Below are 22,223 nucleotides of genomic sequence, written 5' to 3'. Positions count from 1 at the left end.
CTGGACTGCACAGAGCTCAGATGCCAAACACCTTCCTCTCCTTTACTCCAGAGTGAAGTTTATTCCAGTTACAAGTCCCATTGTACACTGAAGGGGATGATTGGCATGGCCCCTCATGGTGCTGTAACCTTTGTTTCTCCCCTCTTTGCTGGCTCAGTCAGTGACAAGCAGATCCTTGTGGAGTCAGGACTATGTAAACTGCTCAGGCCGGATATGGCAATCATGGTGGACAGAGGCTTCCTGGTGGATGACTGTGTGCCTTGTAAAGTGTACAGGCCTGCATTCCTAGCCGGAAGACCTCAAATGCCAGCAAACCCAGGTCAGGGAGACCCAGTCTATTGCACCTTTAGGGTGCATGTTGAGCGGCTAATTCGTCGGTTGAAGGAGCACAAATTCTTTGATACAGTTATCCCCCTAAACATGTTTGGAAATATTAACCAGCTGTATGTAGTCGCATGCCTCCTATTAAATTACCAGAATGGTCCACTTGTAAAAGCCTGGTCTAAGTAGAGGTGTCAATATGTTTGTGGCGTGGTACTGTGGAGGGCAGAGCATTCAAAGAATATAGTTATTGTTGTTGTTATAGTTGTTAATGTTATTGTTTGTTAAAACCGTTACTGTATATAAAACACAGTTGATGGCCGTTCCACATATAATTTTGCTACAGTGAAATTAAAAATAAAATGATACCACAGCCTTTCTTTAGGGATCTCACAAAATGTGTATTTTACTGTGGTCATTACAAGCAGCACTTACACAATACTGTGTTTAGATACAAATAAATAATCTCAGAACAAATGAACATAAGAAAATATGTAATTGAAGGTGACATGTTCTACAGTCAACAATTTAAATACATTTCAGTCAGATTAATAAAGTATCTCTATCTATGCAGGCCTGATCTTCATTTTACTTATGGCTATTTAGGAGTTGTGTATGGATGATCAAATTAACACTAAAACCTAAAATAAATACTAACTGATTAAAACTGATTGAAATAAGTACTGTCAATGGCATGATTTTTTTTCAAGCCAAAAGCATAGGTAGATAAAAGTAAAAATAGAAGAAATCAACCTTTTCTTTCATTGTTTTCATGATTCTGCCATCCCTGTATATTCTTTGAATGAACATGTCATCTTCTGCATAGACAACAAAATCACACCATTCCAGACCAGTAATGAGCAGTTGTCCCTGTACCTGCCAGTAGTACGTGTGAGATGGTTTTAGCTGTAGCACTCCATCGGAGACCCTAAGGTACGCGTACGTACATAGCTTCTCACATTAGGACACTTCACCTCCAGCAGTCCAAACGCGAGGCCGCGGCATTCGGTCGTATACCAACCCATCTGGTGATGACCCGAGCCATGGTGCATCTGGGTGGATGATGAAACCGCAAGGATAGTGGTTTACATCCTTAACAAGGCAGTACTCTTCTACAGCCTTGGACTCCATCTGAAGACCCCTCTTCATTTCTGCGGTCTGATAACCTGGCCGTAAAATCCTGAGTGCCAGGTTCTCCGCTGAGGACTGTCCTCTCACATGGCAAACCTCTCTAGAAATGCATGAACACACACAACTTGGTCTAAGTATTTAAACAACATCTTAAACAATGTAATGACTATCAATAAAAAAGATTATACATACCTGAATCTAGAGGAAGTCACTCGTGGCTTTCTTAGAAGGTGCCATTCCTTCAGTGTGCTCTGTTGTCTTGTACTTTCCTCAAGTTGGTGCGCCATGATCTCTGATGTTTGAAGAGATTTCATACGCAGCTGCTGATGGTAGTTAAGCACAAAACAACACCCGAGGGCCCCAAAGAGTAACCATCAAGAGGTAAGGATGGTCTTGGTGGTGCAGTCGCATGTAGATATGTCATTGGTGGAGTCCATGCTGGAAGATGGTAGGAGAGAACACTACCTTCTTGGACTTTTCCAAAGGCACTGTCTACTAATGGTACACCCCCTGCTATTCCCATGGTTGTTATTAGTGGAGCAGTTTCCCCTGGCATGCCTTGGTAGATGTCATTCAACCGAAGGACTGACATGTCTGGAAGGTCACAGGTCAGGTTACAGGCTCCTTTGTATAAGTTACTCCTGAAAACATACAACATAACTGATCAGTTAAACAGGTAGTAATGTTATTATTATCAGAAATGAATGAACACCTCTGTGTTCTGTAGCTTTACGCTTAAGTGTGCGGGTGTGTGTGGACAGACACAGCAGACACAGAATGTAGCAGAAATATTCAGTTTAACTAATGTTACCTGATTCCTTCAGCCACTCTTCTCTCCTTGGGCTGAGCTGACAACACTACCATCTCATTTGTTGGACCAGGCTTGAAACCCTGTAAGCAAATGTACAATAACTTATTTAAGGACGATGTAGCCTATGTGCGAACCTGTTGAGAGTTGATTGAAATATTTTAATTATGGAAGTGTTGTAAACAAACAATACCTGGGTCCTGGGTTTGTGCCATTGTTGCTCAGACCCTGTACAGCTGTGAGTAGGGGGGACAGCTATTGCTCCCTGTTGGCTGTAATGTGAGGTTTGGTACAGCAATGCTGCAATATGATTGCATAGCGCAAGCCCTGCCACACATGAGCACTGGCATGCCAGCAGTTCAACAAGCTTAGAGTCTTTGAGAACAATCTGTAAAATAAATGTATACAAGTTGGTAAAGTAACCTATGTGTTTTTGATGTTCTGGTATGTTAGTGTATAATATAACTAAAATACTGTACATGTATTAACCTACTGGAATTTAGTCACTGGTGTATTTAAGCCCACTTGCCTTGTGCGGGTGAACTAATATCTTGATACTTATACTGCAAATACCATTCATTACTAAAATGCATTTTTTACAACACTGAACCTGCTCTCATTTCCCTACACTTAAGTTGTGTGGTCTCTCGCTTTTCCTCATTGACCTGAAGCAGCTTGCCCTCACAGACACCTCTCCTGAGTCGCTCTTGTCAGAAACTGAGAAACAGAAACATATCAGCGAGCGTAACGGTATAACGTTAGCTTACGCCAGCATAACAACATAGCTTTAATACACTATTTTTATGACTGCCAGACTGTTTATCTCAACGAGCAGGAGCTCACATACATGTCACTGCTAATATGTGATTCAGCATGATTATATTATATTGTTCGATGTTAGCTACATTATAAACGTTAACGTCATTGCTATGTAACGCTACTCTCGCAGAACCTCAGTTAACGTTAGGTTAACGGTTACATTGTACACTTACCTTCATAGTCATGAATATAGCTGGTTATGTACAGCTTAAATCCTTTTTCTTTTTTGCTTGATGCCGTGGTTGAGTAAGCCTTAATAAGACGGTGTACATCGTTGATAGTGACACGGGGTAAGTCTTGAAGGCAACGAGTGTAGAAAGTCATTGTTTTGGTTTTGCCGGCTCTGACAGAAAGCTCACCTGACGACAGACGACCGGAAGTGATTGGGCTGGCTTGTCCGTAACCAGGAAGTAACTGTGCATATAGCCTATTGCTGGTTCCATTGCTATCTTGTGGAACATTGTCTTAAGTTCACTGGAGCATAAAAAATAATCAATGCGGGAGTGGATGAGGTGACCCGATGGAGCCCTTGGTTTTGGTGTCATCACTAGATGAAGCAGCAACCTTAAAGTATTTATTTTGTAGACGATTTACATCTCTTTTACGTAGTTGTGACCCCTGATGTTAACTGAAAGGATTGAAAGCTCAGCCATCTTCAAAATTGAAACGCATACATACTACCGGATTTTGCTGACAAATCTGTAGCAAAGGTTAAACTGTCAGCTCTGTGTAAGGTGTGACAAAAACATAAAATGTAAAATAAATCTCCTAACCCTCTGAGACCGCAGACCCCCTCCCCCATTTGTAAGATGTGTGACCACATCAAACGCAGTTTGCGCAAAACTCCAGCTCAAAACTACACCTCCTGTCTTAAGTCACAGGTTAATTGAAACAGGTCTGGTGAATTCTAATGTTAAACATGAACAATATTATAAACACCTTCAAACAATGTCCCTTTAATGCTCAGATTCAAAACTTACATACAGTATCCTTAGGATTACCTACCAGCATTTGTCATGTACTTACAGTCTCAAGTGTCCCTTTAAAGCTTAGTTACAAAACTTACATTACAACACTTACAACTTACTTACATGCATCCTCAGGATTCATCATGTTCCCTTGTTTCAGCCCGATTAAGTGTCCTCAAAAATATAGATTGTAGACTGAGTAGCCAGCATTCATCATTCCTTACAGTCTCGTTAGATGTCTCTCCAACGGTTGGTTTCAAAACTTACACACAGCGTCCTCCAGTCAAACTCGGTACAGTGGCCCAAATACCGTTAGTCCACAGGTGCTGAGTCCTCCAGTTGCGGCCCCCGGTATCGAATCAAAGTCCCACGGGCGCACTCCGGTTCCTTGCGGCGGGGGATGATCAATGCATGTAGTGCGTCCTTACTCCAATTCCAGCCAGAAAACGCCCGGTTCCTCAGCCGGAGCAAAGGCGAACCCTCTCCCCCCGCGGGTCGATCTAGGACAGCGCGGCAAATGAAAGGGTAACAATTGACTTCTGACGGCAAGCATTTTCATCTCTCCATTTGCGTTTGCACATTTTCTCGCCATGAGTTCAACAGCATTTGGTCTTTGTATTCCTTTAAAGACAAATTATAAAAACGTGGGTAATCTTCCCACTCAACCTCTCTTCAAAACAAGCATCCATATTGTCATCTTCTTCTTCTTCTTGGCAAACCAGCTAGAGGTGCAAACGCCACCAACTGGACTAGAGTCTGGAACAAGAGATGGAGTATGCACAGTCGGTGCGCTTGCTATACATACAGTCTGCTCAGCCACAAATTTTGGGCTGCATGCGGATGTCTGGCAAGCGGACATAGGCAGATGACAACATTTAAGTTACACGGACCCTCGCAGAGTATTGGTAGTAGTAGTGCATGTAGAAGTATTAGCATTAGTACTAGGTTTGGTACAGTAGTAGTAGTTTTAGTATTTGCAGCAAAGGCAGTGACGACTTATTATTTAATTACTTATCAGATTATACTGAATTCAATTATGAATTCAGTCTTTACCAAAGGGACCAGACCCGCCCAGAATATGGCTGCCATGTTCAAGTATGTGATGTATTCTTTGAAACAGGGCAGCACATTGTAAATACCACTGTTTATTGGCAAACATTAAAATAACAGCAAACACCTCAGAGACTCTTATGTTGTGATCCCTTGTTGTTGTTTTCACATATCATGGAAGGGCAAAGAGAGAAGCATTAAAAGCACATATATGCCAGTGCAACTGGAGTATAGCAGATCATGGATTTATTTCCGAACTAGCAGAGTTCAAACTTCAATCATCAACCAACAACCCCACTGATCCACCAAAGCAGAAGAGGTACCCAGCTACAACAGATAAGATGGCTGCTACTGATTGCGTCATGCTACAAACCTCTCTCTATTATATTAGTTTCAGAGTTTGGAGCAGCCACCTCAAAGAGAGTTTTTACCCCCAGGCGGTTGAATTACTGAAGAGCAAGCACTAGCAAGCACTCATAGTTATTTATTATTGTATCATTTTTTGTTGTCTTTTGTTTATTTCTTATTTACAGTATATAGGCTATAGTTTTAAGTGCTTAGATGTATTTCATTGCCTTTGAATTTACAACTGTAGAAAACGCTTCTCAACACATGCAAACGTGTCAGCACACACACAGACACTCACAGATGTTTAGTCAACAATTTCCCATTTTTGGCAGTCTGGTTTCCACTTTTCACACTGACCTGCCAGTCCTGATTTCAGAGGGAACCTCCTCTTTAGCTTTGACAGACTGTGTAATTATGTCTAGGATGCTGTCAGCTTGCTTCACAAGATGCCTCTAAAGCATTTACACTCAGCAAAGGTACATATTAGTGTCCCACACCTTGCAACATTCACACACACATGCTCACACACTCACATAAACTTACAGTAGACCTCAGCCTCGAGCCAGACCTTCTAAGCCCGCATCCTGTCTTCCTCTCCCCACATCAGGCAGGCTCAAACAGACTTAAAAAACGTGCTGTCGATGTCCACAGAGCATTCCCCAAATTCTACCTTTATGGGAATGTTTGATGTGCGGGTCCACAAGGAGCAATCTGTTAACCCCACACCTAAAGACAGAGACCCAACTGTTTCTCCTAGACCAAAATGTTAGTTTATCGGTGAGCATGTGTATACATGAGTTTCTGTGAGTCTACGCCCACCTGCTCTTCTGTGTGTATGTGGAGACTGTCAGAAGAATTTTCCATATGTCCACATAAAGAGAATGATACATTCACTTAGCATGTGTAAGCAGCCATAGGGTAAACATACTGGAAGCCTTGGCAGTGGACATTTCCTGAACAGTAAACTGTGGAACCCCAAGATGGACCTCATGGCTGCGGGCGAGCCTTCCTCCTTATTTAAAACACTTGGGTCATAGCTGTGTTTCAAGGGATGCACAAGTTACTGTATGGCCACATTTTGGCCATTGAGCCCAATAAATATTTCCCTCTGTTTCCAGTTATTCCCAAGCAGGGATACCAGATGGTACTTCTGCAGTGACCATGGGGAATAGTTCACCTAATATTTTATATATATATATATATATATACACATATACATAAATAATTTGTGATTTGTTTTTTAAATATCCTCATAAAGGAAAATAACTATACAATCCGTTAATTTGAAAGGGGATTAAATGATTTAATCGTGCAGCCCTTTTAGACTTTACAAATGTTATCGGACCGAATGGATCAAATTCTGATAGTGAAACAAGCCATTTCGCAGGGGTTGTTATGCTCAAAAAAATTGTAAAAAAGTATTTTTCGGCCCCATAGCGTCCCGTAACAGACGCAGAAGTTGTAATTTCATTGTTTGGCCGCTATGTCAAATTGGCTTCAAAGCCTGCCGCACTTCCTGGGGACATGGCTACAATAGACTGCCTGCACGTTTTGAAACTGCATAGGCTATATATATATATAAACTACCGGTCAAAAATTTTAGAACACCCCAATTTTTTTTGTTTTTTATTGAAATTTTAGCAGTTCAAGTCCAATGAATAGCTTGAAATGGTACAAAGGTAACTGGTGAACTGCCTGAGGTTAAAAAAAGTAAGGTTACCCAAAACTGAAAAATAATGTACATTTCAGAATTTTACAAAAAGGCCTTTTTCAGGGAGCAAGAAATGGGTTAAAAATGTAAAGCTGTTCTGCAGCAATGGAGGTTGATCAAGCTTTGAAAGTTGGTGCTACCAATTCCCACAGGTGTTCACACTTGTCTGGATTACTTACACCCCTCTCTGTTTGTATAAAAGTATTGTTGGAACACACTGTGGTACCGTACCCTCGTGAGCATTATATGAACAGTAATGTACTGCAGAAAGTAGTGTGTTGCCATAAAAATGGCGGGAAAAAGGCAATTAACAATGGAAGAGAGACAGACCATCATAACACTTAAGAATGTTGGTCTTTCCTACAGAGAAATTGCAAAGAAAGTCAAGGTGAGTACAGTATTCTTCACCATCAAAAGGCACTTAGAAACTGGGGGAAACTCTGACAGGAAGAGGTCTGGCAGACCCAAAGCCACAACAGAATCAGAAGACAAGTTTCTGAGAGTCAACTGCTTGCGTGATAGGCGACTCACAGGACAACAGCTTCAAGCACAGCTTAATACTGGTCATAATAAGCAAGTCTCAGTTTCAACTGTAAAGAGAAGACTTGGAGCTGCAGGTTTGATAGGTCGAGTTGCAGCAAGAAAGCCATTGCTAAGACGTCGGAATAAGAAAAAGAGGTTTGCCTGGGCCAAGAAACATCGTCAATGGACTAATAAAGACTGGAAGAAGGTGCTATGGACTGATGAATCAAAATTTGAAATCTTCGGTTCATCACGCAGGATTTTTGTACGCCGTTGAGTAGGCGAAAGGATGGTTCCTCAGTGTGTGACATCAACTGTCAAACATGGAGGAGGAAGCGTGATGGTCTGGGGCTGTTTTGCTGGATCCAGGGTCGGTGATTTGTACAGAGTGAAAGGCACCCGGAACCAAAACGGCTACCACAGCATTTAGCAGCGCCATGCAGTACCCTCTGGTATGCGCCTAGTTGGTCAGGGGTTCATCCTACAGCAAGATAATGGGCCCTATTTTAACGATCTGAAACGCAAGTATGAAACGCAAAACGCAAGTAGCTTTGTGGGCGGATCTCAGCCGCTGTTGCTATTATACCGGCGGGATAAATGAGTCTTGCGCCCGACGCAAATCTAAAATGGGTTGGTCTGAAGTAGCTAGGTGTGGTTTGGGCGTAATGTGAAAATAACCAATCAGAGCGTCATCTCACATTCACTTTAACAGCAGGCGCGCTTGTTCCATGGCGGATTGCTATTATGACGGCGGATTTGCCTGGCGTACGAGCTGTCCGAGATGCGGCAAAGTAATAAATGCCCGTCTTGACTGGGTGGCGATGTTGCTGCGGCCTCTTGGGCGCATCTCCTCAAGTCTGGAGAGGATTGCTGCCATGGAGCGTGGGCCTCCAAACGCACAACCTGCTCCTGTTGTGCCCCTTCCTCCTCCCCCCACTACATCTCCGTCCACCCGCTCCACCAGGAGCGCATCGCGCATTATGCCACTCCCGGACCAGATCCCGCCGGAGTGTCCAATCCCGCCGTAGTTCAACATCACGTCTCCTTAATTCCTCTAATATTTCCTCATTTATGTCATCAACACATCCATGATTCATGGAAATGTTGTGTAAAACACAACAAGCCACAAAGAATGCTGGGACTTTTTGAGGACTGTACTGTAAAGTGCCTCCTGATCTATCCAAACACCTGAAGCCATTTTCAGTAATATTTTTCTTTGTAATTATGTATGGTTTGCAAAAATGGGAACTGCTGCGTCTGCTTAGATGAGAGAAGCAAAGTGTATGTGCGTTGTGCACACGCTACATTATGGCCAAGCATGCGCCCCTGAAATAGCATCTGAATAACGCGCTACTGACTTTAGACTAGCGCCAGTGACTTTAGACCAGGTTTTTCCTGATCAGTGGTGGAATTGTTTTCTGAAACTGCAAAATAGCACCAGGGAACGTTTGCGCCGGAACACGCCTCCTCTTTTCGCTGAACTGCCCCCAGGAGCGCAAATACATTCCCTAATTTACCGACGTGCGTCTGTGGAGGGAAAAGTCCGCTGTGCGTCGGGTGCAAAATAGGAATGATACATGCGTCGGTGTACAAAGGCAATTGCGCTGGGTAAAAGATTAGGGCCCAATAACCCAAAACATAAGTCCAAGCTATGCCAGAACTACCTAAGCAAAAAAGAACAAGATGGTAAGCTTAAAAATATGGAGTGGCCAGCACAGTCACCAGACTTAAACCCCATTGAGCTGGTTTGGGATGAACTGGACAGAAAAGTGAAAGCAAAGCAACCTACAAGTGCCACACATTTATGGGAACTTCTGCAACAGAGTTGGGAAGAACTTTCTGAAGAATATTTGATTTCCATTGTAGAAAGAATGCCACGAGTGTGTTCAGCTGTTATATCTGCCAAAGGGGGCTCCTTTGATGAGTCAAAAAATTAGAATACATTTTGGTTTATAAATTGATTTCATGATTTCTTTTTTAACTTAAATTGTTCATTTGTTCTATTCTTTCATTTCAGAGTACAATAAGACATTGAACTGAATGACCGGTAGTATATATATATATATATATATATATATATATATATATATATATATATATATATATGTACAACCCAGTCTCACGTCAGTTCGTGATGGCATTACGAAATTAAATCTATTAGAACGTGATACCCTCACGTTATTTTGAAGATTTACGTGTTGGGGTCACGTTTTTTATACTAATGTATTTCAATGAGAAGCATCTTACGTAATCACAGCACGAAACTTTCTGCCAGTCGGGCTGCAGCAGAGAAGCTGGATACAGCTTTGATATTATTGGTATTTTTAGCCCAATAATCGCTGTTTTAATCAACATTTATTCACCAGATCTTATCACGGTTTATATGTATTTCTTTTAATGTTATTATTTCGGTCTATTTCGGCCAGGGAAGCTGGATTGCTTTGTTGTTTATTGATATTTTTAAAACTATAACGCTACATCTTTCAACATGTATTTAGCTGTTATCATGGTATGCATTTCTTTATTTTAATAATATTATTTCGGTCTTATTACCGGTGAAATATTACAGTAAATAAGACAGAACAGTAGGCTACCATATGAGCCGAGCTGGGCGCATTCAAAGCCGATGTCCCAAGATGCAATGCGGGCATTCATTCACAGAATCAGACAGCGATCAGCGGAAGGGATTGTCACTACCCAAAGTGAGTAGAGTGCAGATTTGAGTTGCGCATGCGTCACTTTGCGACGAGTGCAGATGTGAGTTGCGCATGCGTCACTTTGCGACAAGTAGCCTACAAGATGCTAACGGCGTTTTGAGCTAACGTTAGCAATCAAGTAGCTAGCCTACTAGCTAGATGCTAATGGCGTTTTTAGCTAACGTTAGCAGTCAAACAATCATAAATAGCTAAAACGTTTTTGAAATGACTGCTAGCTACAAGTTAGCAATCAAACACAACATCGGCTGTCACTTGAATCATCTTCTGTTATTGTATGTAAAGAGAAAAGTTTATTATTTTACAGATTTCACAAATTTCAGTAAGACACGTTATGCCGTAAACAGTTTAAATCTGACCATGCGCAACTCACATTTGCACTCGACCAAAGCCGGTCTGACTCGGTTAACATCGGGTATGACACGTTATGCCGTAAACCGTTTAAATCTGAGCATGCGCAACTCAAATCTGCACTATTCTCACTTTGGGTAGTGACAGGGATCACGTAGAGCGTTGTTATTGTTTTATATATGTCAATGGTTGTTATAGCGACTACAACAACGACGGGGTGATCAGGACCCCGACGCCAATCTTCTTCTAGTGGATTTATTGATAGCTCTCCTCCAGAGGGAACAGAATTGCGTCCATGGCAACGCTCTGCTATGCATGGCAACGGTGTGTTATACTTAGCAACGGTTTGTTATCAAGAAAATAACAGACCGCATTGTACATTAGAATATAAGCAAGTCATGTAATAAATATATATATAATCAGTAGTTTGGTCACCAGCAACAACACGTTGCTCAGTTTTGTTCCAGTAAGTTATGCACCGTAATAACGCTTAAAAAAAATCAGCTGAAGACTCCGGAAGTGACTTCGTAATTACCGCTCGGCGGATAGAAAAGCACTTTGATTTGCCTTGTCGCAGACAACACTATTTTTTCATTATTGGTATTTTTATTGTATAAATTCTCACATACAACGTGCAGCAATTTGTTTTATTTTTTTACGTGCAGCAATCTTTTCTATCCGCTGAGTGGCAATTACTACGTCACTTCCGGAGTCTTCAGCTGATGTCATTTAGCAACAGAAGGTGCTACACACATTAAACCAGCTGTTATAGAAAGCTCTGGACCTCAGCTATCATGTAGATATGGTCTCCAAAGTTTATCCACTGTAAGCACTGTCAAATATGGTAATAAGCTATTTTCACCTATTTAATGATTCTATTTTTAAAATCTGATGACACCAGTGTGTTCCCCATCCCAAAAAACCCCAGGGTGTATCCAAAATTCTACACTACCAACTTCTACTTATGAGAAATATACCAATATATTTAAAAACTACAACTCCCACTATAGACGCGGCCCAGAATCTGTTACAAAGCTTGAGCACTTGTAGTTCTTCCGGGGTGTGTGGGAGGACGTGTTGGGCTCCTGTTTCTGCTGTCTGCCGTGAGTGGGCTTCATTCTGTTTCAGATTGATGCCGCCCGCCGGCCGGCCGAGCAAACAGTACATGAGACAAATACATGAAACTGTATTTTATTATTGATGCTATCTTTATTGTTTAACTCCTCAAATAACGTTAGACAAAAACATCAATATTACGAATATTATGTATTTGTATCTTTTCTATCCGCCGAGCGGTAATTACGACGTCACTTCCGGAGTCTTCAGCTGATTTTTTTTAAACGTTATTACGGTGCATAACTTACTGGAACAAAACTGAGCAACGTGTTGTTGCTGGTGACAAAACTACTGATTATATATATTTATTACATGCATACCTCTCAAGTCTCACGCATTGGGCGTGAGACACACGCATTTCAACCCGTTCACACGCTCACACGCCACACCTTGTATTTCTCACGCAGAAAAATTACCAGGATAACGCCCACCAAGTTGCACCGCTATTTTTTAAACAGTGGAACAGGTAGAGGAATCAAGTGAGTTCCCCATAGAGTTCAGAAGGCCCTGCCACGCACCAGCTAATCAAATAAAAAATATAGCTACCGAACAGCCAATCAGAAAATAGCATTGCTGTATCCGGGTAAGATTTAGATAATTCTTGCAACAACGTTACATTCTGATTCCAACGACACATTGTGATTCACGCGCTCGCTCGATACATTGATTCAGATGCTCGCTGAATTAGCTACAGAGGAGGACAGCTGAGCTGTCACATTGATACACATCTCGCCGAAGTGGCTACAGATTGATCGACGTGAGAGAAGACCATATCCTATGAGTACAGTAAGTCATTTCGTCATTGCTGGGGAACATATGTGTCCAGGCAGCTAGTATGTTAGCTAGTTAACAGTTTGACCAGAGTATGTGAACTAGCCTAGCTAGCCGGGGGGGGGGGGGGGTGTTGGATGTCAAAAGTAACTTTACCTGATAACAGCAGATGTTTCTTTTAGCATCTCATATCACACTTTCACTCACTATGACCAGTACTACGGTCAGAAAAATTGTGCCAAAATATGAACAATAACGTTCATCTGCTAATGTTAGCTGCCGACCGTTACCTTGAAACCATCCAGCAAATAGATTTTACCGTATGGTGCAGTTACCTGAAACAGATGATTTAACGTCACCGCTCATTTTACACAGTTTAACAACAAAACAAAACGCTGAGGGAAGATTACAAGCTACGTTTTTCATGTTGGTTTTGAGCGGTAGCCTATGCACCCCCACTAACCTGGAAAACGGTTTTAAAACAGTAACGTTAATACAGCGGGGGATTCAAAGGAGGGACCGTAGCGTTCGCTAACGTTAGCTTCTTGTCTCATCTGGGGTCTGATAAACTACAAATTCAGTGTCCACAATGCTATTTTCCAATTAACTGTAGCTTAGCCTCATATTTCACGGGACCCGCGTGAGTGCGGATTTCATGCCGCGGCTTTCGTCGCTGTTTGTCACTTTGCCTAAGATTGAGATTCGCCCTGTTGTTTATTTGGTTGCCATGACTTCGCAAGTGATAACGTCCTGTCACTGTTCCAGTTGAGGGGAGAGAGAGTGGATGGCAGTTCGCTTGTGTTCAGTTAGAGCACACTGCTCTGTAGAGTCGTGGAATTATGACTTTATATACTACATGTAGCTAGCTACATAGCGGAAACCCTGTTGTGCGTCTGCCCTATTTCTGATACTGTGGCGGCAGAAATCAACATAGAGGAAACACTGGGTAGCTTTTGCGCCTATTATTATTATTATTATTATTATTATTATTATTATTATAGCTACGTGTTGAATCGGCTGCAGGGCTACTCTGACAGTTTTATATTTTTATAAAGATACCCATTTAATAATAGGCCCACCCATAATACTTTAATAAAAATACCCATAATAATTTTGAATATTTTTAGTTTTTTCTTTCCTTTTATTTTTACCACACAACCTCCCGGCCCCCATTGTGAAAACCCTTGGCCTAGGCTATTTCATTATATTTTATCCAGACAATGCATAGTATTAATTATTGCATTTGTCTATTTCAAAGATGTCAGGGAAGAGACAAATGAGCATTCTTTCATGCTTCGCTCTGAAGGATCAGCTCCCTAAAAAGGTGGCCAGGTCAGAGGAGGAGACTGTGGAGAAGACAGTAGTGGAGGCAGTAGATGAGGCAGTGGAGGAGACAGCTAGGGTGTCAGTAGAGGATGAGTCAGTGGAAGAGACTGTGGAGGACACCATAGAGGAGACAGTGGAAAACCCACTGGAAACAGGGAGGAAGAGAGGATTAAGTGGAGCAGCCACCTATAGGTGTTCCTTTAAGAAGGAGTGGTCAACCCGATGGCCATTCATCGCAATGGGAACCACCAGCTCCTTCTACTGGTGCTCAGTCTGCAGACAAGAGAACTCATGTGCCCATCAAGGCGTGAGGGACATAAGCAGGCACGTGGAAGGCAAGGGACATCGAGACAAAGAACAGGCTCTAAAATCAGCCAGCAGTGTTGCACAGTTCTACACGCCAGCAACTTCTGTTGGAGGCATGAGTGTACAAGAGGCCAAGGTACATAGCACAGGAAAACCAAAAGGCTGGTGGCAATGTTTGATGAATTGCATTTTCCTTCAAATTGTTATATTACCGTGAAAACATATCTAATGTTTTATGAGTTATTTAATCAATTGTTTCTGTTGCAGACTAGGAGGGCTGAGGTGAAGGTTACCGTTGCAATGGTGCAGCACAATGTTCCATTTGCCGTTGCTGACCATTTCAGCCCCTTGTACAAAGAATGTTTTAGAGACTCCCCCACGGCTCAGAGCTTTAAGAGCGCAAGCACCAAAACAACGTGCATCATAAATGAAGCAGTGGCACCTCATTTCAAGAAGGAACTGGTGATGAAGATGAGAGAGAATCCCTTCACACTTGTCACAGATGGCTCAAATGATACTGGTATGAGTTTAACAACTACCAGTAATTTGTATTTTGTTATCCATTTCTACATGCACACTCATACAATTTTTGAACAACATGTCGGTTTAGTTATGCACCTTATTGTTACAGGTCTAGAGAAGATGAATCCCCTCACAGTAAGAATATTTGACATCAACAAAGTTGTGCACAGATTCCTTGATATGTGCACCACCAGTGGGCGGAGCTGTGGAACTGCTGAAGTGATTTATAAAAAAATCAATGACACCATGCAGGAAAGTAACATCCCTTGGAGAAACTGTGTAGGTCTCTCTATTGACAATGCTCCTGTAAATACAGGTGCCAAAAATTCAATTGCAGCCAGAATGCTGAGGGAAAATGGCAGCATTTACATACATGGATGCCCCTGTCATATTATTCACAACAATGCCAAACATGCAGGGCAGAAGTTTTTGGAAGTGAGTTCAAACATGTACACTTTATATTACCAATCTGTTAAGCTCAATGCCAAGTAAAACAGTTTGCTGATAGTGTTGTAATAAATATTTGAATTCATGTATTGCAGATATCCGGATTTGATCCAGAGGATCTGACTGTGGATGTTGGGTATTGGTTTAAGGGAAGCACCAACCGTAAAGGTTACCTGGCAGGTTTGTGATTCAACCAGCTCTACTGTTATACAACAAAATGCAGACATTGTTTATTTGTTTGCTTTTGATGTTATATACCGGTGTATATATATTTTCCAGAATTTTGTGACTTCCATGACAACGAGTACATGGAAATGCTGCTGCACATTTCAGTGCGATGGTTAAGCCTGGAGAGGTGTATTACACGACTTCTGCGGCAGTATGGGCCACTTACCAGCTATTTTAAGTCTTTAAGTATGTTGCTTATTTCATTGACAGCAGTACAGGTGCATTACACCAGACTAAATATGTATTTTTAAGCACAACCTGTTTTTATTTACAGATGAGAAACAACCAAGGTTTAGAAGGCTGGTGGATGCTTTTTCCAAGCCCCTGACTGAAGTCTACCTCCTCTTCTTTCAAGCCACTCTGCCAATGTTCTCCACACTGAACCTCCTCCTCCAGAGAGAAAGGTCTTCCATCTTTCAGCTCCATGGAAAGGTAAAATGCATCCTGCTGCCAAGTATGTCTGCTTATTTTCCATTGGCATGTGTCCTTTTCAAGTAATACATGGAAATCTTTTATGAACTACAAATTTGCAGATGACAAAGTTCATCATGAAACTGTGTGCAAGGTTCATGAAGCCATTAGCACTACAGGGCCGACAAGTCCATGACATCCTCTACAAGGACCCACTAAACCAACTGCCAGGTAAAACTGTCAAGTCTCACATAAGGAGACCTATATTCTCATTGACCTCAAATATACTTTTTTTTCAAGTTGGGCGATATCTCTGATGTTATGGAAAAGGCATAAAATGTGTGTAGGCATACAATGTATATGTAGTCTATGGGTAAAATAGAATGCTTACATAGAGGAATACCTTCAACCACTTGCACTTATTGTGCATATCTTGCTGAATCTATGTGCACTTACTGTTTGTCTGTCTAGTTTTGAGTTAAAGTGCTGATTGCCAAGTAAAATTCCTGTATGTCTACCTGATGCATTTGGCGAATAAAAAGTGATTTTGATTCTGAGATATTGTTTAAACTACCTGAACTTAATTTGCTTTTTCTTTCTGTTCTTTGTCTGGTAGGAGAAAAACTAAATGTTGGCTTCACCACCAGAGCTACCCTCAACAGGCTCCTTGAGGCCGGAGACATCACACCTCAGGAGGTGCAGCTATTCCAGCAGGCAGCACTGGCATTTCTGGTCAGGGCTGTGGAGTACGGAATCAACAAACTCCCCCTGAAGGAGGCCCTTCTGAAGCATGCTAAATTTGTTGACGTGCAGCAGAGGACTGAGTGTGGGGTGGAAGATGCCCTATACTTCGTAGACAGGCAAGGGTTTCACATTTTCCAGGATTTCAACATATTGAATACTTTAAGTTTTAAATTTTGATCGTGGTCAGAAAACAAATCCTTAATCAGTTCTTTACACATGGTGCTCTTTTTAGATTTCAGGAACTACTTCCTTTCCATCAGCCAGAGGAACAGGACAAGGTGAGTGAGGAGTTCCTGGAGTATCAGCTCATGGATATCCCCATGCCCCAAGATCCCACCACCTTTAATGTTGAGGAGTTTTGGGGGAGTATGTCCTCAATCAAGAGCAAGGTGAGACATATTTGGCACCACATGACATACACATAATTCATTGAAATCATAAAAGCAAAGCATTTGAGTAATAGAGACTCTTGGTTCCTTTTTTCAAAGGTGACCGGTTTGAGCCAGTTTGGGAGGCTTTCTAAAATAGCTGCATTAGTGTTAGTGCTCCCTCATTCAAATGCAGATGCTGAGAGTGTTTTCTCCATGGTTGGACTTAACAAAACCAAAACCAGGAACAGCTTGGCACTAGATGGAACTCTGTCATCCATCATGACAGTGAAAATGGCTGGCCTGGAACCACAGTGTTTCAAATGGGAGCCACCAACCCCTGTGCTGAAGGCCTCAAAACCTGCTACCAACACCTACAATAAACAACACTAACCATTATCTCTCTCACACACACACACACACACACACACACACACACACACACACACACACACACACACACACACACACACACACACACACACACACAGCCAGATGGTAGAAAACTGCAGATTTGCGTACATTGTGTGAAGCCACAGTCAGCGTTTCACCTATTACTGTAATTCTGCTTTAATTTTATTTTTTGAGAATATGTTAATATATACACACTAAGAAATGCTGAATTAACTAAAAACAAATTGTACGAATTTATGTGTCATTTATCAGGTCAGACCCCCGTTCCCACCCAAACCCCTGCCGCCAAAATCTCACTCTGAACTCAGTTCAAAACTTGAGAGCCCTGTTACATGACTTGCTTATATTCTAATGTACATTGCGGTCTGTTATTTTCTTGATAACAGACCGTTGCTAAGTATAACACACCGTTGCCATGCATAGCATGGAGGAGAGCTATCAATAAATCCGCTGGAAGAAGATTGGCGTCGGGGTCCTGATCACCCCGTCGTTGTTGTAGTCGCTATAACAACGCTCTACGTGATCCCTTACGTACATGGAAGCGATACTGGCGTTATAGACCCGCTGATCGCTGTCTGATTCTGTGAATGAATGCCCGCATTGCATCTTGGGACATCGGCTTTGAATGCGCCCAGCTCGGCTCATTTCGTAGCCTACTGTTCTGTCTTATTTACTGTAATATTTCACCGGTAATAAGACCGAAATAATATTATTAAAATAAAGAAATGCATACCATGATAACAGCTAAATACATGTTGAAAGATGTAGTGTAATAGTTTTAAAAATATCAATAAACAACAAAGCAATCCAGCTTCCCTGGCCGAAATAGACCGAAATAATAACATTAAAAGAAATACATATAAACCGTGATAAGATCTGGTGAATAAATGTTGATTAAAACAGCGATTATTGGGCTAAAAATACCAATAATATCAAAGCTGTATCCAGCTTCTCTGCTGCAGCCCGACTGGCAGAAAGTTTCGTGCTGTGATTACGTAAGATGCTTCTCATTGAAATACATTTCAATCAGGAGAGACTTCGTTTGCAGATATGCAAAAATATTTCTTGTACAACTGTATGATATTGAATGTACAAAGTCTTTTGGAGATTGGACTCCATCGAATTAATCTTCTTAAAGGGGTAGGGAATAGGAACATAACCCCCGATGGAGTCCAGACACTGGTGGCGGCGGTGAAGAGACCAGAGACCGGACCGAAGAGGCAACGGAGCGGACAGCCGGGAGAAACCCAACTACCGGAGGAGGCAGGGGAGGAGGCAGGGGAGGAGGAGGGACGAGCGCTTTGCCTGAAACGACAGCTGACAGCACAAGGAGAGAACAGATTTAAAGCAGAGTTGTAAGGCTGTGATTGGCCCTTGAATCTCGTGGTCGAGTCTGATTTGTTTAACTGACACGTCACTTCTTGAACAGCTGATTTGATTTAAGAATGGAGTAGTGACTGGGGTAATGACGTCTTCCTGAAAGAATTTGCGCTGAGCTTCATTAGTATAAAAAACGTGACCCCAACACGTAAATCTTCAAAATAACGTGAGGGTATCACGTTCTAATAGATTTCATTTCGTAATGCCATCACGAATTGACGTGAGACTGGGTTGATATATATATATATGTAAATAGTCACATGATGGCGTCATGTATATGCAAATTAGCACATGGCATAATCTAGCGACTTTTCAAGCAGGCTTTACCTACTTTCCAATGAAAAAAATTAGCAGATAGCATAATTGTTGAAATACTTTGCTAAAAGTATAATGAATAAATAATTGAAATAGTTTGTTAAGATAAACAGATACACATTTGACATTTTTAGAAAAGTAGATAAACACAAATCAAATAATGATATAAAATGAATAAATATACAGCTGAAAAACATTGATAATGCAATTGTAAAATAAAAAAAAAATATTATAACAACATCCACCTTTTGTGTGGTGTTACTTAAAATCCCCTATATAATCTGAAAAGAACCCATGGCAGATGTTGTTGATGCTTGAGCATATCTTTATGTAATAAGGATGTGAGGGTACATCGGACAGAATAGGTTGGGAATCACTGTCCTAAACGATGAGTTAAGCAGCTTCAACAACAGCTTTAGCAGGGATATTAACATGGCAGTTTTTATTTTCCCCAACCATATGGCATTGATAGAAAATGAGATGATAGTCAGCTGATCAATTACAGTAAAAGCTCTTTAGAGCAACATCTGACTCTACTCTCTCCTGATGTTGAATATGGGACACTGCATTGTGTTTTGTTTTCTTTGGCAGGCCTAACAGTCAAAGCGGCTTTCCAGCAGCTGTCCTCCTCTGTGTGCCTTAATATTAATTTGTCTCACAGGATTTGGTTCTTTCCCGCACAGCCAGTACACAGCAGTGAGGCCAGTATCGCAAAACCCCTCAAGGATTAAAAGATATCTCGGGACATCCAAGACCCTGTTGATCAGCAGCAAATGGCCGTGAGAGAATGACAGTCCAGAACCTTCCCTACCTGGGACAGTGTTACATTGTGTCATTTCTCCGCCTGACAGAAATGATTAGATGTACTTGCAGGGATCAACACTGGAAACCAGTATAACTCCCAGTGCTCCTGCTCGGTTCCTGATGCCATGTTACAAGACAAAAAGACAGAAAAAAACTCCCATCTGTTACAGTTGAACACCAGTTTTTGTGTTGCAGCTATGAAAAGTTAAAGAAGGCTGCAAAAAAAGACATGAACTATTTCTCCTAAAAATGTGAAAATTGTGTCCAAATGGAAATTATTTGTAAAGGCTAAGTCATTTAGCATGTGTTAGGGTACATGCTACAGATGCTATGATTAGTATGTTTTTATGAGACATGCAAAGTCATGAGTCATCAGAAGCCAATGAGTCTTACATACAAGTTTTTATTGTCCTTGTCCTCAGCAGCACAGCGATCATACCATACATCCAGTCTCTTACACTTCATGACAAACATCTGGGAAGTGTTTCTGCAGCTTCAGCATCTTGCTTTGCTTTGGGATGTTGGAATGGTAGGAGAGCCAGGCTCTTGTTTATAACTGTTTTATTGGTAAAGCCCAATGGAAGAAATGTTTGTGTCTTGGTAGGTTGGACGCTGCCAAATCTCATCAATACTCTCAGCAAGAACATAAAAGTAACATCAATGAGCTGTTGGCATCATGATCTTGCACAACAAAGGCTTGCATTTCATAAGCATATAGGGGATTGTGAAAACAGTAGATACACACTCTAATTAGAAGAGAGACAGAGCAAAGCGGATACTGTAACAGATAAATCCTGACTAGAATCTTTGGGATTCACTGTCTGAATGTGTGGTACAAATGCATCCATGTTTTTAGTGAGCAGGGGTGAATCAGTGGGCATGGATGCCACACAGATGAATTCTGGGATTAATTGGCAGCAGCACCGCCACTCATATGGTTCTCATGTGTCTTGGAGAGCCAGTAAAAACACAAGTTTGTCAGCAAGCACAATGACTTTGAACTTGGAAGATGTTCTTTGCCAGTACAAATTCTATTTTTGCTTGTTACCACTTCACATTTTTTCCACACCATAACAGCCAAATGGTAAGACCAACAAACAACAGACCTCAGGAAGACGTCTGCTGAGATCATTTACACAACATCTGACAAAGTCTGACAATGATTGCTTAGCAAGCCTGCAATGTTACATTTTTTTTATTTATTTACCAAATTAATTTCACTGAGTAGTTTGGCTCATTCCTGCATTCTCAGAACATTTTCAAGTTAACGAAAATGTAGTTTGCCGTATTTAAATAGCTGTTTCTGACCTGGTGAGCAGATGATGGCAAGGGAGAGAAAACCAGATGATAGGAAACAATTACAGCTTTCACCAGTGTTACTACGGTAACTTTATTAAGACTGTTTACCGGCAGCTCTGAGGTTCTTTAAAAAAAAAGACTTACCGGAGACGATGTGCATAATGAAACAACTAATATTAACACTTTACTTGAAGCTATCTACATAAGAGTGACATGACACAGTCATGAACACATGACACTGTCATGACACATGATCCCTAACTCTAACCAGGGCTGTACTGGCCATCTGGCATACCGGCATTTTCTCGGTGGGCCGACGCACTTTTGGGCCGAATCGCCGATATAAATAGGCCTTTTGTTATTTTTGGGCCGGGCCGGCCCATAAAGAACTCACAGCGGCCCATTGGTTAATTTTCTTTATTGGCACTGGCCTGACCCAATCAAATCCAGGAACCCCCTTCCCCACTCCGGGCCGCAAATTTACGAATCCCACTATGGCCACGCCTCCTGGCCCTGCGACACGAGCTGTAATAGTTATGCTGGAAGTTTAGCATTCAAAATGGACAAACGACCACCAACGTGCAAGGGAGGTTCAGAGAAATTACAGGAGAAAAAGATTAAGAATCTACAAAATGTGCCTAATTTTCAGACATGTTTGGGGCTGTAGTAGCTGCTTCAACATCAGCATTACCTGAAGTAGAGGAGGAGAGGTGGCTGGCTATAGAAGCAGAAACAACATCATGACAGGGAAGAAGCCGAGGAGGAGGAGAGTGACCATGTCAGGGCCATGGGAGCGAGTGAGGAAAAGATGGAAGAGAGAGTAGAGGACGATGTGGTAAGGAGTAGGCAAATTAACAGGGACTCTCAGGAAGGGATGTGTGTGTGTGTGTGTGTGTGTGTGTGTGTGTGTGTGTGTGTGTGTGTGTGTGTGTGTGTGTGTGTGTGTGTGTGTGTGTGTGTGTGTGTGTGTGGGTTGTGTGTGCGCCCGTGCATCGCGCAACAATAACAAGCAGTTTGGCTGTAACATTA

General features: G+C 41.8%; 1 protein-coding gene across 1 annotated transcript; it reads right to left on the bottom strand.

Moving 5' to 3' along the window:
• Window positions 1-1,762: 1,762 nt before the first annotated feature.
• On the bottom strand, window positions 1,763-3,506 carry LOC120561848. Its single transcript, XM_039805143.1, has 4 exons — window positions 3,253-3,506; window positions 2,454-2,648; window positions 2,264-2,343; window positions 1,763-2,093 (listed from the first exon to the last, which is right to left on the bottom strand). Exons 1-4 carry the CDS (start codon window positions 3,262-3,264, stop codon window positions 1,763-1,765), a joined length of 618 nt encoding a protein of 205 aa, XP_039661077.1. The 5' UTR covers window positions 3,265-3,506.
• Between the last annotated feature and the right edge of the window lie 18,717 nt (window positions 3,507-22,223).

Source organism: Perca fluviatilis, chromosome 7, assembly GCF_010015445.1.
Source record: "Perca fluviatilis chromosome 7, GENO_Pfluv_1.0, whole genome shotgun sequence".
In the NCBI taxonomy this organism is placed as follows: domain Eukaryota; kingdom Metazoa; phylum Chordata; class Actinopteri; order Perciformes; family Percidae; genus Perca; species Perca fluviatilis.
This window is presented reverse-complemented; position numbering and strand designations above follow the sequence as displayed.

Bases quoted from the DNA above. Each gene is read 5' to 3' on its own strand.
- LOC120561848 (XM_039805143.1), bottom strand. The intron at 2,344-2,453 runs GTATTGTTTGTT...ATTTGCTTACAG, and splicing joins GGCACAAACCCAGGACCCAG to GGTTTCAAGCCTGGTCCAAC. The intron at 2,094-2,263 runs GTAACATTAGTT...GTATGTTTTCAG, and splicing joins AGAGTGGCTGAAGGAATCAG to GAGTAACTTATACAAAGGAG.